General features: G+C 42.0%; 1 protein-coding gene across 2 annotated transcripts in view; it reads right to left on the reverse strand.

Annotated features, from left to right (window-relative positions):
• aff4 (AF4/FMR2 family, member 4) overlaps nt 1-16467 on the reverse strand; it is a 35710-nt gene that overhangs the window by 10643 nt on the left and 8600 nt on the right. Inside the window, exons 1-13 of one of the 2 annotated variants that reach the window (XM_030069610.1) lie at nt 14783-15032; nt 9924-10053; nt 6366-7181; nt 5516-5554; nt 5271-5357; nt 4679-4712; nt 4503-4566; nt 4235-4327; nt 3454-3607; nt 2429-3185; nt 2074-2225; nt 889-974; nt 220-454 (exon numbers count right to left, since the gene is read on the reverse strand). In XM_030069610.1, coding sequence (XP_029925470.1) covers nt 220-454; nt 889-974; nt 2074-2225; nt 2429-3185; nt 3454-3607; nt 4235-4327; nt 4503-4566; nt 4679-4712; nt 5271-5357; nt 5516-5554; nt 6366-7181; nt 9924-10053; nt 14783-14799 — 2664 coding nt within the window. In that variant the 5' untranslated portion in view covers nt 14800-15032. Of the gene's footprint in view, nt 1-219; nt 455-888; nt 975-2073; nt 2226-2428; nt 3186-3453; nt 3608-4234; nt 4328-4502; nt 4567-4678; nt 4713-5270; nt 5358-5515; nt 5555-6365; nt 7182-9923; nt 10054-14782; nt 15033-16467 lie in introns of those variants that run through there. The other variant, XM_030069611.1, reaches the window with a different exon arrangement.

Below are 16467 nucleotides of genomic sequence, written 5' to 3' on the forward strand. Positions count from 1 at the left end.
AAGTCTGGGGCATAGCTGCAAAGCAACAAATTTTCCCCTTGCCTGTCCCTGTTGTTTTGCTTGCTTTGTTATTTAAGCCCCCCGGGGAAACACGATGCAAAATTGGCAAACATGATGAAAAATTGCGCTAACAGTTTGCAGCACCCACAGAGCTTACCAGGTCTTCATACACCTAGCAGGTAAACGCTTCATAACAAGGTCATTCTCCCAAAGACCCACCTTGCCATCACGGGTGCTACGTCCCTTGTCCTCTCCTTTCCTGTGTTTGGAGGTGGAGTTGCCCTTGGTGCTGTGGCCTCCCTCCTTACCACTGCCGGCCCCACTGGACAGAGAGGTGGACGACTGGCTGACTGTCCGCTTTCGGCTCTGATGCTCTGCCTTGGGCGTCCGTTGAAGACCTGACATGGAAGGAGAAGGGACTGGCTCCTCTTTCTTCTCCAAAGATCTCTTAGACCTATTGTGATATGAATCCCCATTAAAATCAAATTTTTGGAGAGGCTGGGGTAATTGTAAATGGGACTGTTTTGTAGGAGTATTACCTCCCATCACAAAATATTAACATACAAGGGCTGAATGTTAACATTCAGGGTGAACATGAGTGTAAGTACACAAGAGAGATATTATTAGAGAAAGGCGAACTGCTTTAATTGTATGCGGAAGTTGGAATGCAATAAGCAAGCCACATTTCTAGGTTTATTTAACATTTTGACTTTCTGTCGCTCTAGTTTTAAAGGTGTTATTTCGAAGGGAATGAAGAATAATTTTCAAAAAAAACATGACCATAATGTGACAAGCTTTGCTTTGCCTGTGCACCTCACATAAAACTTTCCAGGTGCACAGAAGGTTTGTTGTGAGTGGTAAAGCAGATGGGAAATAAAGAATACTCACTCTTTACTGCTGTTTTTGTGATGAGATAAGGACTTATCCTCTAGCTTGGACCGCTTACTGTCAGACTTGGTGCTCTCATCATCATTCTAAAAGTAAAGGGATAAAACAGAAGAGAAAGCCGGTCATTTAAAGTGAAACTCCAGTAGATTTCTTTGTGCGCATAGCTCTAAAGCAATTCATGAATTACCAACCACAAAAACTGTCCAATCTGAAGACCTACAGTCAACAGAATTGTCTAAATTTTAGCTTAAAACTTATACTTCTAACACAAATAAAAATTAGGGGGTATTCAGTGAGTAGAAACCTCCATCAGTGCTTAACAATTCTCAAACCTTGCCATTACACCATTCATTCCTATCACTGTCACTTGAATTTGACAATTAATTAGACAACTGGTCTCTTGACGCTGCAAATGCACCCTTAGGATTTAGAAGAGTCTCTATCTCTGATAGTTTTATAGTTAGGACTAAAAACATAGAACTGTCTGATCTATTATCCCAGATACAAGTGGTCACTAAAGTCAATCACTGAAACAAAATTAATTAATCAAATATTTCTTGGCCAAACCATTGTGTCCACCAAATGCAAAAAACATAACTTTTTGATGTATCCTGTTGACAGACAAACTGACTAACAGGCGCAGAAATATAATCCCCTTAGTGAAGGTAACAAAGTAAAAGACCCAGGTAAAATGTCATTCAGTGCACTGGATAAAACTTAGTTAAAAGTTAAGTTTTTATTTAAAGAAGTCATTTTGATGGCTTGAAATGGTGGATTCTAGAGGAATTTGATGACTGTGGTTGACTGATCCTAGACTTTCATGGAGGTGTGCATGCTGCAAAGGGAGAATGTTCTTTCAAAGTTCAAATTCCTGATTTAAGTTTAATTTACAAGTGAAAAGGAGTATTTCACAGGATGACCACTAACTGAAAAGTTATTCAAAAGGCACAAACTTCAGAGAACTAATATGCAGTCTGTCCATATGAAGTCTGATACATTAATTCAAATTCAAATCCAAAAAACCTTAAGTTATATCACTCAAGTACGCAATACGTGTTTCCATGTACTGTGTCAGACTGGTCTTGAACAGAAGACTAAACTTCAATGAAAAGAAATCAACAGGAGAATCTCTTTAGCAACATAACACAAAAAAATGACTGAAATCTGTGGTATTAGGTTCTATACCTTGTGTTTCCTCTTTCCCTTGCTAGAGCTCTTCTCGGAGCTCTGCTTGCTGAAGTCTTTGCTGTCCCTGTCTAGGGAGTCGTCCCTCTCCACTTTGATCTCTACAGGGTCCTTGTAGGGCCGTCCTGGGATCCTAGACAGCAGACTAAGGTCTACAGGAAAGAGGGAAATGGCAGGGGAAGAAAAGGGAAGGGTAGGGTTAAGAAGGAGATTAATTTGATGTAAATAAAAGACAATGTTCACTAGTTTGTGTGATAAAGCCAGACAAGTGTACAACAAATACACAGAACACAAAAATAGCACTTTTTTTCAGCCTTAAGAGGACTTCTTTGGCTTGTGTAAAATCTTAACTAACCTATCTTCACCAGCAAAACCTGCTGCTGTGCCTGCCTGGCAGGGTAGCGCTCTTCAGGGTCACTAAGCGGAGACAGCAGCTCCTTCTCTTCCATTGGAGAGAACACACATACAGGAGTCCTGATGCTCTCTGTGTACTTAGGTGTCTGCGACGAGGAAGGAATGCTGTCATTCTCCTCAGACTCTGATGAAGAGGAGTCCGTTTCAACAAACTCACGAGACTTCTGGGAAGTCTTAGTGGGTGCCTTGGCCTTGCGCTTGTCTGCAGCGGCAGTGGTGGCAGCAGCAGTGGGCCTTGGAGAGGACTTGGGCTCTTTTTTTATGCTTGGTTTGCGTGAACCCTTTGTAGCAGCTTTGGGCCGGTGGGGTGTTATCTCTGGAGCTGGTTCACTCTCTACTCTCAGACCTCCTTTGGGCTCCTCCACCACTGGAGGCTTCTCAGACTTTTTAGGCTGTTTTTTGCCCACAGTCCTTCTCTGGCCTGTGCCACCCTCACTCTGGGCTGGGGATTTCTGCCGACCACGGCCACTCTCTGCACCCTTTTGCGCTGCCCGTAGGTCTCTGCTTGGTGTAGGTGCCCCAGAGTCTTTCAGCCCCCCTCCCTGGCCACTGTAGCCCCGTCCTGAGCTGTTATCTCGGCCCTCCTTCTTGTATTTGGGCGGAACATTGTTGTTGTCCACTGGGGACGCTGGAGAGAACTGCTTGGCCTTCTTGAACCAGTTATCCAGCTGCCACTTGTTGGCCATGGGCTGCTCAGGCTGTGGAGGAGGAGAATACATCAGAGATAAGAACTTGTTTTCCTGTGAAAAAATAAAGATTTTATGAGGCGAGACACAGATTAAAAGAAAAGACAGATTATTGATAAATTTAAAAAACTGTTAGAACCATTCCAACTGCAGACAAGGGTGGCAAAGAGTGTCAACCAATAACATACATGGCTTCAAAGTGTGTCATCAACGGGTGTCATTACAACAAAGACATTTTTAGCAGGTGTAGCCATATATGAAGTTACGGTTGAATCCTTACTTCAGGAGAGGCAGGCCGTGGGTGCTCGTTGGCCTCACTGTCTGTCGAACTGCTTTCGCTCTCACTGTCGGAGCCTGAGCTGCTCTCTGAGCCACTGCGGCTGCTGGAGTCATCTCTTGAATGGTCAGCACCCTCGCTGTTATTACTATTGTTACTGGAGAGATGGATGCAAAACATATAGCTTGTCAGTACAGTCCTTCAAATCTACTAGTCTACATTCAAGATTCTTTCACCTTAGTTCTCAAATTCCACACTTTCTCCAAACTTTTTTTTCTCAACTCCATGTGAAGATTTTTGTCAATGTTTAATATGATGTGTGCTGATCTCCGGGCAATGACTATTAACTAGGCCATACCACTCTGTAGCTGAGGATTAATCTTCACAACAATATATTTTTCATCTAACATCAGTGAAATTCGCAAACTTGTGAAAATGTGGACATTATTAACTTTATTTTCCATACTTCAAGACTTTGCAGACCATGAGTGCTCACAGAAATTAGACATTATTAAATTGCAGGATGCCTATACACTGGATACCTGATAAGAGTAGTGTATAGTTAAATGAGCGGCAGGAGTGACTGAAGTAGTGTGAAACGTGGAAAGCAGAAAAGAAGGACATTTCTTTTATGCTTTCAATATTTTTTAGGGACTAAAAAAAATACCATACCAGCACTACTAGGCTAAATAAGCTGATACTGCATATTTCATATATATTGGAGGTGCCAGATGAATTCTCTATGCCTTATGCTGCAATCAGTAATTATAAAGTCCATTTGTACCTTGCTGATGCGTTCCTGGAGGGGTTCTTGGCTTGGTCCTGTTCTCCGTCACTGTCTTCACTGCTGCTTAGTTTCAAGTCATCCTCCAGCATACTAAAATACCGTAATTACACATAATTAAATCTTAGTACTTTGCATTTTATCACAACATTGTAACTATTCCAGTTTGGCAGCATTTGCTGTGCCTATATAACCCAGTGATGCTATCCAAAAAGGATCACATCAATGGACTGTTAAGAATGAGTAGAGGGATGGATGGAGCACTTACTTGGGCTGGTCATCACAGGCCTTGGACTGGTGGCTGCTGGAGCTCTTGGATGAGCTGCATCTCTCTAAAAATAACCGAATAAAACTACTGTTATCTTGCTATCTTGTTATTATATGTATTAACTTGTTGTGTAGTGTTGCGTTTATATCTCTGTGTGAAATGTGTGTGGTACTTACTGTGACCACTTGGAAAACCTGAGTGCTGAGAATCCTGAGGGAAATAATATTCAATGATTTTCATATACTCGTTCCATCTTTTCATGACACTTTACTACATAATTTGCCAGTCAAATCCTATAATGATAAGAGACGATTTAGTTTCCATCCTTAGCTGATCCTCTTTTTATTGAGTTTGTGTCTGATTATGTTTACATGCAAGCACTAACTGAAAAACGCACCAAGACTGACAGAAAAGTACCTGAACTGTCTGTGATGATTAAATATTTAAAAGGCAACAAAATCACTTTCAACATTCAAAATTCAAGAAAAACTTTATTGTCTATCACACTGTGATAGAAAATTGCTTTTTGGTCAAAGGCTCAATCAGTCTAAAAACAACATAAAAACATCAACATCCCTGGCCAACATCACACACAACACAGACAATACAAACTTTCACTGTGAAAGGAGTGCCACCAAAAAGGTTTTACTGGTTTGGTTACAAGTCTAGGTGAGGTCTACTCACACAAAACAAAAGTAATTAAGCCATATTAATATGAATTATGAAATAAACTGTAAACAAAACCACTGAGGACTGAGGAATGCTGACCTTAGTGGGGAATGGAAACTTGGAGGGCTCTGTCTTGCAGGGGGTGTGAATGGCTGTCAACGGAGGGGGCCATGACTGAGTCATTTCCTGCAAGAGGGCAAAACCACACCGCAAAAAGCCATGAAAATGAGCAGTTGGGAGTGAGCAATGAGAAATGCTTTCCTGCCCATAGATTTCATCCTGAATATTCATGAGGAACTGCTGGCCTGAGAGAGGGAGTTTATGCAACAAAATTATGTACATACCTTTAAAATCTCATCTACACAGTTGGCATCACCGGAGCCCTAAAGACAGAAACATCATGCTTAACACATACATTCATAAGCAACATGATGCCAGTGTGGCAGGTGAGTGGTGGGTTCCATTTTGAGTATCATGAGTCATGCTACAAGTACTTTATGGGACTACCAGTTCAGAACATTGTGTGTAACTCACTGCTGTGCGGTCATTTAACATGGCAATGATATAACAACAATGACATCATTATCAAGACATGCTCAACCCATAAACCCTTCTCCACTACTGTAAATCACAAAATCCTTCATGCGACTCCCACTACCCAACATTTATATTCAACACAGTAAATAAAACACATAAATGGCGTTTTACTTCTTTTTCTCTGAACAGTAGATGTGTTCAGAACAGTGGATGTTCATTTCAACTAATTCTACTGAAATTTAAACAAAAGCTTTGTAACTTTCTGGGAACTACTATACAAGTAGTCTAGAATTAGGAATTTAGGAACAGCCATTTGAAAGATTTGGTCAAATATGCCAATAAGCAAATTCATGTGAAATGCCAGCGAAAGTGTTGCATTTGTGGATATGAGTACAATGTCACTGTGGTGCCCCACACTGACAGTCGGGGAAGAAGTTGGCTATATCAAGGCCATGTTTTATTATGTGTAAATGAGAGGGGAGAAAAATCAATAAATCTTTTTCCTAATACATACATACATACATACATACATACATAAACAGGTACCAGGGACAGTAATATTTAATCATGTAGTCCACTAGTCCTGCCCAGTTCAGAAAAAAAAAATGAAAATGGAGAGAAATGACACCAAAGGACACTGTGTAGACAAAGCCTCACCTCTACTGGCTGTGAGGGTATCTTGAGCTTGGAGAGCGAAGCCTTGCCATTGGACTTCATCTCTCCCATGGTGCTGCTGTGAGACTGTCCGCTATAACTTTCTGCTTGCGAGCTCTTGGGCTCTGCCGTTTCTTGGCCGTCCATAGGCCGAACGTAGGCAGTTGGCTTCTGCAGCATGGAGCCGGGCTTGGACATGAGAGACGGGGGGAAGGCCTGACTGGAGTGCTGTCCACTGGGGAAGGAGGTGTGAACCCGCGAGGGCGAGTCCCAATTGGCCTCTCTATCTCGGGGGGACTTGGAGCGGTAGCGCTGCTCCTTGCCGTGATGCTGCTCGGCAGACAAGGAGCCCCGAGAGTGGCTACTGCTGCTGGAGGAGTTCAGCGAGCCTTTGGCTGGGCTGGAGGTGTGGGACTTTGAGTGCTCTGACCCCACGCTGTGCTTGCTTGACTTCTTTTCCCGCGCCTCTCCTCCGTGTCTTTGGCTACTGCTGCTGCTGCCGCTACTGCTGCCTCCGTTGCCCCTCTGGCTGCCGTGCCCGCCCTGGAGGCCTGAGCGTTTCTGGGACTGAGATGAAGAGGTCCCTGCTGGGGTGCCAACAGGCGTCCACTTACTGCTCTGGCTGCTGCCACCGCTACCTACGCCACGCTGGTCCCCGCCGAACAAGGACTGGCCTGATTTGTCCTCAGAAGAAGATGAACTACTGGAGGGTTTACAACTAAGTTTTGGGATGGTGTCACCTCCAATTGGCTCTTTCATCTCGTCGTAATTGCCCAGCATGCTTTGAATACGGCTGGACAGTTTATCTTCCTTGCTGGACTGGAGAGAGAAGCAGAAAACGGGAGAGGGAGACGTGGGGCACATGAGAGTGGGGTGATAAAAAAAAAAGAAGGAAAAAAGAAAGGAGAAAGGAAGAGAGAGAAGGAGGCAAATTGGTGGAGGAAGAGAAAGAAAAAGAAAAGAGGGGGTGGGGAGGTTTCACAGAAAGAAAGCAGAGAGGAGAGAAGAGAGGGAGAGAAAACACAGGGTCACTGCGAGCAAAAGTTCAACACTCAGGTTAATTGCTTTCCATCAAAAACATGCATGAAAGATGGAGAGCAAATTTATTCCTCCTTCTGCAGAGGAATCACTGAAATCAATGAAAACAAGCAAAATGAGTACTCAAATTCCCATTACATTAAACAAAAGATTTGCCAGGGAAAATTATCTCCTTGTGTCACAAGGTTCATTACTAAAACAATCTACTGAGCATAGGAAGGGACCTAATCATAGAGATGATTGGCTTATTCAGACTCGGCATGGGCTGCTCCCCACCCATCTGTTAGAAGAGATAAGGGTTTGTCCATAGCTCCACTACAGAGGTTAATCAATCACTTTGAGGCTGCAGGTTCCATCTGACCTGCAAGCCACTAGCCCATGACAGGAGGTAAACCACAATCTGTGGAGAGTATCCAGTTTCACATGGGGCCTCAGACCCCATTCTGTTTGACAGATTCACAGTGAGAGGGTGAGGAAACACAAGCCGTTATCTGTAGCAGGAAATGTAACTAGCTTGGCCATAACATGCTCACCTCCCTCCTGCTTGTATTAGCTGGTCTGGCCGACATGTGCAAAGTGGGTACTGAAGTGTGGTCTCACCTGTTTAGGTTAGGGACAGCGAAGGGCTTGATTTCACTTCATAGTATATGCATTGAATATGTGATTGCTACAGGATTTGTATTTTCTGGAAACGGACAACAAATGAACTCAGATACTTTGCAACAGATAAATTTGTGTTCTTCATCCCGTGCAGCTGAGGTACATCTGTGGTAATCCTGCTCTATAAAAATGTTACTGCTCTGCTGGTCTACATCTGTGAAGCTACAGCTGCAGCTGTGTGCACACATGGCCTTTAATGCAGAACACAGTAAACTTCCATTTACTGGAGCATGACAGAGAAAAAAAAAAGCCCTGAAGCTTACGTAAGACTCTGGAAACTAGCAGGAGATGTGAGATAGCACATGGATGTTTTTTTCTTACGTTTTCTGTATTGCAACACAGTGTGACTTTGTTTCTTTCAATCTACAGCTGCTCAGACGCAATAAAATGAATTTTGAGAAAGAATTAAAGACCATAACACTGATTATTTGTTGTGAAAACCTTTTTTCCCCCAAGCACACATACACACACAGACACACTTGTGGCCTTTTCAACTTCTCCTCTTCAAAGTTTTTACCTTTCACTTTGTTGTAGGCCAAAACACACAGACCAGCACTCAACACTCACCTCTGATCCCTTTCTATTCCCAACCTGTCAGGACACATTCCACACTGCCTCTTTGATGGCTGGCTCTAGCTAAAGGAGAGGAGCCACTTACCTCTGCTCAAATCTGGTTAGTGGCAAAGATTAGACCAGTACAGAGGACGCAAATCCTCTTTACAATTACACTGGCCGGGCGGGAGCCGGCTGGCCCACATCTATGTGGGTCTGTAAGTGAGGGAGGAATGGAGGACTACAAAGAAGAAGGGGGAAGGAAGGGAGGCTGGCAAGCTCCAATGTTTACTGTCTACAGTTGTACTACAAGACAGGTAAACAAGGTCAGGTGGTGTCAAGTCAACAGACTGTTAAGTGGGTTGTGGAGGAAGCATACGAAACAACTAGTGGGATTTTATCACTGCGGGGCTATAAAGATGAAGCCAAACATCACAAAAAAGGGTACAGATGTATGTTAAGATCAAGCTGACACTCTACAGGCACCTCTGCTCTTTATATCTGTGCTATGTGCTGTTAATAATGAAAAGAGACAGGTGAAAATAACCTATTTCACACATGTCAATGATAAACAAACAAAAACCCAAAGCGATAATGAATCCTATTTTCCACATGTTGAGATGCGAGATATGGCTACAGAGAGACAAGGGCAGGACAAATGCTCTATCCAAACACAAACTCCCTCACCTTAACTCTAAGATTTGCTTTACATAAACAATGTGGTGCAAAGTCTGGCCTGCTTATCGAGAAATCTATAACATGGTAAACAGCAAAGAAAATCAGAGCTGAGACCTGTGGAGTTCTTCTGGGAGACACACAGTGTAGCGATTTCTATTGATTTGTCTCCCAGTAAATCTGCTGCTTTCTTTATTTTTATGTCTTTCATAATACTTTCTGTTGTTTACATACTGACCACCTTTTTTGATCTTCTTGGTTACATCAAGCATCTCAAGGTCTCACATCCACAGACATATCTGTGGCAGCAAGAGCAAAGGATTGTTATTTCATTCTGCAGAAGCTGAGTCTGCAGAGAAAGAACGAGACTAAAAGTGTAGAGGATGCCACCTTTGCTATGGATGATCTAAAGTGAAAGACTCCTCCTTGGCAGAAATTTAAATCAGGAAAAGGTCCTAAGCGTCTTTCCAAACACTTGTGTGTACACTTACCTCTTCCTATCACTGCTATCACTTCTTCTGTTGTTAGTCTAAATTAACAGCTTGTCATTCCTTTAAGCCCACAAAAAATGTTAAAGAAATAACAAGAAACAATAAATAAAAAATCGTCAAATTTATGTCAGCAAAACAAACTTACAACTTTGTAGGGCTCAGGAAAGAGAGGGGAATTTGCTGGAAAGGCCTCTCCTCCTCCCTGTTGGATTTCTTGATTTCGCCTTTCTCTTTCTTTCATTCGGAGCACATTCCGGTCCTCACGGTTCATGTTGCTAACAACAGAGAGACATGAGAACAAGACAACATGGAAAGATGAGACATGACAGTATAGAGAGCAACGACTTCTCAACTGCCTGAAAAATCACCAAGGAAGACTAAAAAACAGCAATGTTTCAAACTGCAGTTATCCTCCTGTCTTAAAAACACCTTTGACAAGTCTGTAAGTTATGTATTTATCTAAGACTCAGTCTTGATCAGAAGTAGGGTAACACAGCGAAACAAAACAATAACTCATCATTTTGTTTCAATTCCTGCTGTGATGTCCCAATTCTCAAAGGGATACCAACTTCTACGACAAGTTTACGACTACCTAAAACAGATCATACAGTCAGGTAAGCTTCTCGTTTCATCTTATCAGTCACAAACATCTTGCTGAAACAGCTGCGGCTTCTACATGTAACAGTCAGAGTTTTCAGGTGCAGCCGCCAATGTGTCCCACTTTTTCTCGAGGTGAGCAACCAACAGAAACATCAACATCATTAGTGAAACTCCATACATCATAAACTGAAAGGATCACGGTGATGACCGGTGGAGAAAGTCGCCTCTAATAGGCTTAGGCCAGTCTAGACACTGTACAGTAGCCTACTTGTACCACATATCACCTCCTTGTGCAGATGGTCAAATTTGTACCCCAACTCTGACTACCATTTTAGTATTTTCACAGATGGAATAGTTTAATGAGCTACGACTGTTACTACTGCTATTACTTGATCCAACAGAAAAGCCTATCTTTTTGAAAAAATTGGCTACAAGACGGGTTAAACCGTAAAAGCGTGCTGGACATTCACCAACACCACACGAGGAGGAATGGATATGGAACTCACTCAGAATAGGATGAAGGCAAACAGAGGGTGTAATTAGGCCTAATTAATAACATACTGCTATCAAATTAGCTGTAGGTTTCTTTATAGTCATTGATTGCATAACCACAAAATGGTGACAGGCAGTAAAAAACCTGGCATGGCAAGAGGCCTAATAAACAAACCTCTCAACTCTTCATGTCTTTTTGAGTGCAATGTGAGTGGCCAAAAAAAAATAATAAAGGGTATTTAAGGCCGTCTTGATTTTAGTTCAGTACATGTAAATGGATATGTGGATTCACACCAGAAAGCAAACTGCCAGATGCATTTAATAAAATGGGCTCTGCTACCAGGGGATAAATGTGCAAGTTTATTAGTCATTTTAGCAGTTGCCAAAATTCAAAAGAAAAATTCTGTTCACCATCAAAGGCAGTTGGACAAGTATGCAAAGAACAGCGACAATGACTCACAAAACTAACTTTTCCCCTCTGTGCACCTTGATTGTAACAGAAACAAACCACAAAGCAAATTATCAGTCATGCGTGCTACCTCGCAGCTTAGTCTGAAGTCTTCAAGCATGGCCAGTAACACAACAATGATTTTAAAGCTGTTGATATTGTAAGATTATGCAGCACCCACCCAGCCTCCTCCTATAGTTAAAAAATAACACTGCATGTTTGTGCTCACAATTTGAGGCTAAGGGCGTGGGGGAAAACTAGCCTATAGATATGAAAAGCAGACAATTTTACAACATCCTTCAAACTATGACATTATACTGCACAAAGATCTGCACAGACGTTGCGCTGAACTCATGTGTGAACTGACCAATGGTACCTAAAATATGAGAATATCAGACTCAATTTAAGTTAAACCAGTTACTCTTGGCTAAACATTGCTGGCACTGAAGCACAGACAGTTATTTTTTACAATTTTTGGCTGACTACCTGCAAGCTTATCAGGAAGTCCAAATAGTAATTTCCAAACCAACCTCTTCAGCAGGCCTTTGCCCATTTTACATTAGCAACAAATCCCTGGTATGAGTCATTACTCTTACAGGCAGCATGATTCTGCAATCTATAGCTAGGTTCCATTAAGACCCAAACCTCAGGAAGTGACCAAGGCTATGACTGCTGTAAGGCATCTGGGACCCACCATTAACACCATTTTATCAGGGGAGGTGTAAAGAAAGGAAGAAAAACACATTGTTTAGGCAATCCATCACCAAAATATCCATTCACACCTGCCTCTTATCATCTCTGGGCTTTCTTTATTTGACCTTACAGTAGAGCAAAGCCCCAGGCTTAAGCTATATAGTTATAAAACATAAACAAGGGAATAGATGTGTCAAGAGCAAAAGAAGGTCTGCTACAACTGGACTTACCACTTACTATTTCATATGGACAAGCATTTACTCCAACTTACAGTGTAGAAGATTAATCCAGCACTAGCCAGCAAATTCTGCTTGTGGTAAGTAATTTTATCTATTCTACCACCTACTTTGACAACCACTGACCATCATCTGGAAGGCCTGTTTCATGCTAAAAACATGCCATGTGGTTTAAGAAGTGTTTTTTTATACTCTGGTCAGTGGGCTAACAGAGTAAGGCTATCTCTACATTTCCTCTAGAGACAACAATGAAACTAAATGATGATGAACCAGGGGTGGCCTACTATAACACTACTAGCCTATTTGTTGATGCAAACAAACCCAGTAATGGAAGTCATGGAGTGGGGCTGAATGTGTTAATGGGCTGCTGTTAGCACTTTGTTGAATGATCAAATGCCCTGGGCACAGACTCCTTAGTAAACACTGCTCCTGCCCATTAAGCTGACTTAATTGTCCTAACCAGTTGTGTTTTATTAGTTGAACAGGGGAGTTTGCTTTGTCATACTGTAGTTAAGTGCCAAGACAATCGTCAGACAGACAGGTTAAATCGGGCATCACTGGTTTCAGTGATACTGGAGCATATAATGTTAATAAATAGGCCCTGAACAGCCATTGTTTTACTCAATGTTTGTGCTTTCTACAAAAAACACAATTACTTCCTTATCACCAACTGCAATAAATGTTCAGTAATATATCTTGGTGAAACTCAATTGGTGTGAATGTGAGGTTAAACTTGCAGTTCCCTCCCATACTGATTTGTAGACTCTAGGTATAAACAATCTGCTAAATAAAATGGCTTTGAATCAACAGGGAAAAGCACCAAGTAACCAACTGGAAGGGAGCATGGGAAACACTCACGCTGAACACATGGGGGTGCGTGAATATGGAACAGGCTTCTGAGCTAAGCTTGTTTCTAAGTTGGCCTTACACCAACTTTGAAACTCATAAACTGGGTCACAGGGAGAAAAAAGACAAATTCAAAGCAATCCAAAATCCAATTTTAAAAATGCCTTTATTAGGGCTGTACCCAACTCACAATTTCCAGAGTTGACAAAGAGCTGGCTTTTCAGTACAACTCTTCAACTCCACCTTCTGAGTCAACTGTGGAGGCCTATGACTGATGATTCAACTCAACTTTCAGTGGGCAACCTTAGCTTTTATACGAATAATAAAACATTTAAATAGCACCTTGTGTGTCTCATCAACCCCCATGTCTACAGGACATTTTGAATAAAAAGAAAAAAAAAACTTGTACCACTTTTTTACCTTAGAAACAAACTACCATTATAGTGTCATATGTACCTTAACAGCTGATGGGTCTACCTGCTGGCTAACCACAATGAGGCAAGAAAACAAAGGTGCTCTAACAACATGCTTTGTTGATTAAATGGATGAGAGCATGTGATTTTGAGGGCATGTAAATACCAATTACTACTGTAGGTAGTAAAAGTTAGTTGATTAGGCAATGTGCAGAAATGTTGGGAATAAAAGTAAAACTCACAACTGAACCTTACTGACATTAATAGCTAGCATTAGCCTTTCGACTACCAACCAGTGACATTTTAAAGGAGGTAAACAACTATTTTTAAATAGTGGCTAATAAACATCAGAAAGCTTTTGTCCTCCAAATTGAATATATTTTTGGCATCAAGCCAACTACACAACAATCCAATCAAATAATCTCTCCAATTCAACTGAAATTTGCCTCAATTGTTAACAACCACCATTTCAGCAACTGTGGGTGTGTAGCCTTCATGAAAACTATGTGCAAGCACATTAGTGTAGCATCAGGACAATAACAGTGTCTGCATACTGCTAAAACAAGCAGGCAAATACAGAATAAAACTACACCTGGCCAGGGACGCATAAGCAGAAAGCCTACATTCCAATTTTATTCATTTACAGTGCCAACAGTACAGGCACAAATGTAAAACAGGCCCCAATCTGGATTTTTGGCCTTGCCTTGATCCAAGGCCCCATCACTTTCAAAATCAGAGCTGATACATTGCCAACACGGTAAACAAAGGTGGGTGATATGAATGTTTCAAAATAGGCTAGCTAGCCTAAGCAAATCCTTTTATGCATGAGCCTACACTGATTTTGCTAGCGCTATGTTACATGACATCCATTATTTCCAATGTGTGTGATGCCAAGCCAAGTTTGTAGTAATGATTTTTTAACTACAGCCCATCAGAGACTGAAAAGGTCAAAGTCTGCAGAGTTGAAGAGACAGAGAAACTCTGTATCTGAATTAATCAGCTCATCTGTCTCTTTCTACAAAACAATAGCAGAAAAGCCACGTCTCCAACAAAAGCAAAAAAAAAAAAGAGAGAAAGTACTGATGGTTATCTGAGCACCATGAAAACAGGCCTGAGCCTCTGTGACACATTTACAAACACGTCATAACCATAACTAGCCTATCATTTTTTTAGTACGACTAGCACAAAACCACAAATAGTGAGCAATTACGATACTGAATACTACCGGACACCAAGAGTAGGAGCTAAAGCAGCCAACTAGTTGTGCGTTTCTTACCCTGACTGAGAGGCCATGGCCCCAACCACTGAAACATTGGAAGGAGGAGGGAGGGGGGTTCAGAGAAGCTCCCTGGGATTCAGAAGTACTCTCGTCATGGTCTGTCAGCCCGCATTAGCACGTAGACCTCCTTCCGTGAAGACAAACAGGTCCTTTTTTTCTATACGTGGGTGTCCAGCTGGAAGAGTGTGACTATACTTTCTTTACTCGATTCGAAGGTACAGTGTATTTCCTTGGAGTAGAGACAAATCTGACTTAGGGAGGGGAGGTGACTGCTCGTTCGCGGGAGATACCATGTCGGCAAACAACGGGGGTGGCAGCAAGCAGGGGACAATAGGTGAAGTCTAAGGGAGCCGCTGCTTTTGTTTCTGTTTGTGTGTGTTTGAGGGTAAGTATGTGTGGGGTTCAACATGGGTAGAAAGAGCGGTGGTGAACAAGTGTGTGGATGAGTGTTTGTGGGTGAATGAGCAAGAGACAGGACATAGAGGATGGAAAAAGGGAGAGAGAGAGAGAGAGGGAGAGAGAGAGAGAGAGAGATTTGGCATGTCTCCTGTCCACATGAACACTCAGTACTAGACAGTCCTGGTGGTGCTTGATATCTTTAATGGTAACTACAGTCTGGGCCAAATTAGATGTTCAGCTGTAAGGCAAAATGGCTCAGAGGGAAGCATACAAATCTCTTCATTGTGGTTAATTAAGGCTATGAAAAGGATATGAATTACCTAAGCAGAGGTATTTTTCAGGGCACAATTAAGCACAATGCTCATCACTACGCTGGAGAAGACTGATCACGATGAGTCATTTGTAAAGACTGCATTAACACGGCAAAGCATCTCTTAGTCTAAAATAATCCATCTGCCTAATTATTCCTTAATAAAACCAAATCAAAGGAGTGAGGAAGAAGCGATGAGAAAGGAGAGAAAAACTTGAGAGACCTAATACAGGGTGAAGGGAAAAATTTAAAATTGAAATATGTGACAGCCTTTAAGTTTAAAATCGAAGGACTAAAAGAGAGGCAATTAGAGTAGAAATAGCTTTAGAAAGACAAAGACTACACAAATAAATTACTCTACCCTATGTGACAGCCTTATAGCGAATTAATTTGCACAAGAACCTTATAGGCCAATTAGGGAGAATATCCACAGGGAGGAAAGAAAAAAAAACAATGAGTGAACCTGGAGAGAGGGGAGGAACAAATCTCACCTCTCTCCTGGAATGGAACGATCCACCTCGTTCCATAAAAGGAGATGTTATTTTATACCACGAAGCCTCTCCTCCGTGTGATGTCACTGCCCTCAGGACGGCCCAGCCAACCACAGAGAGCCTTTCCGTCAACAACTTCCCTCCCCCACTATGCCCCGAGCACAGGGCAAAGCATCAGCACAGCCCGTTAAAGAGACAGCGCACAGTTTGTGACAGCGCAGGGAGGAACATGAGGGAGGCGGGTTGTAACAAACGGGAGACATTTTCATCAGCTATGTGATGATGACACACACAGATAAAAAAAAAAAAAAAATCATGTCACTCCAATGGTCTTATCTTTCTGCTACTAGTTACCTGCCAGGTTTGGGATTGACGATTAAAACACTTTTTGAAAACATAGTCAGGTCTGTCTGCAAGCTATATTACACAAAAAGACCGTGCTGAAACAGTTTTATGACTAAAGTAACTGGACTTCTCCTATC

The sequence above is a fragment of the Myripristis murdjan genome, chromosome 14 (genome assembly GCF_902150065.1).
Source record: "Myripristis murdjan chromosome 14, fMyrMur1.1, whole genome shotgun sequence".
NCBI classification, from domain to species: Eukaryota; Metazoa; Chordata; class Actinopteri; order Holocentriformes; family Holocentridae; genus Myripristis; species Myripristis murdjan.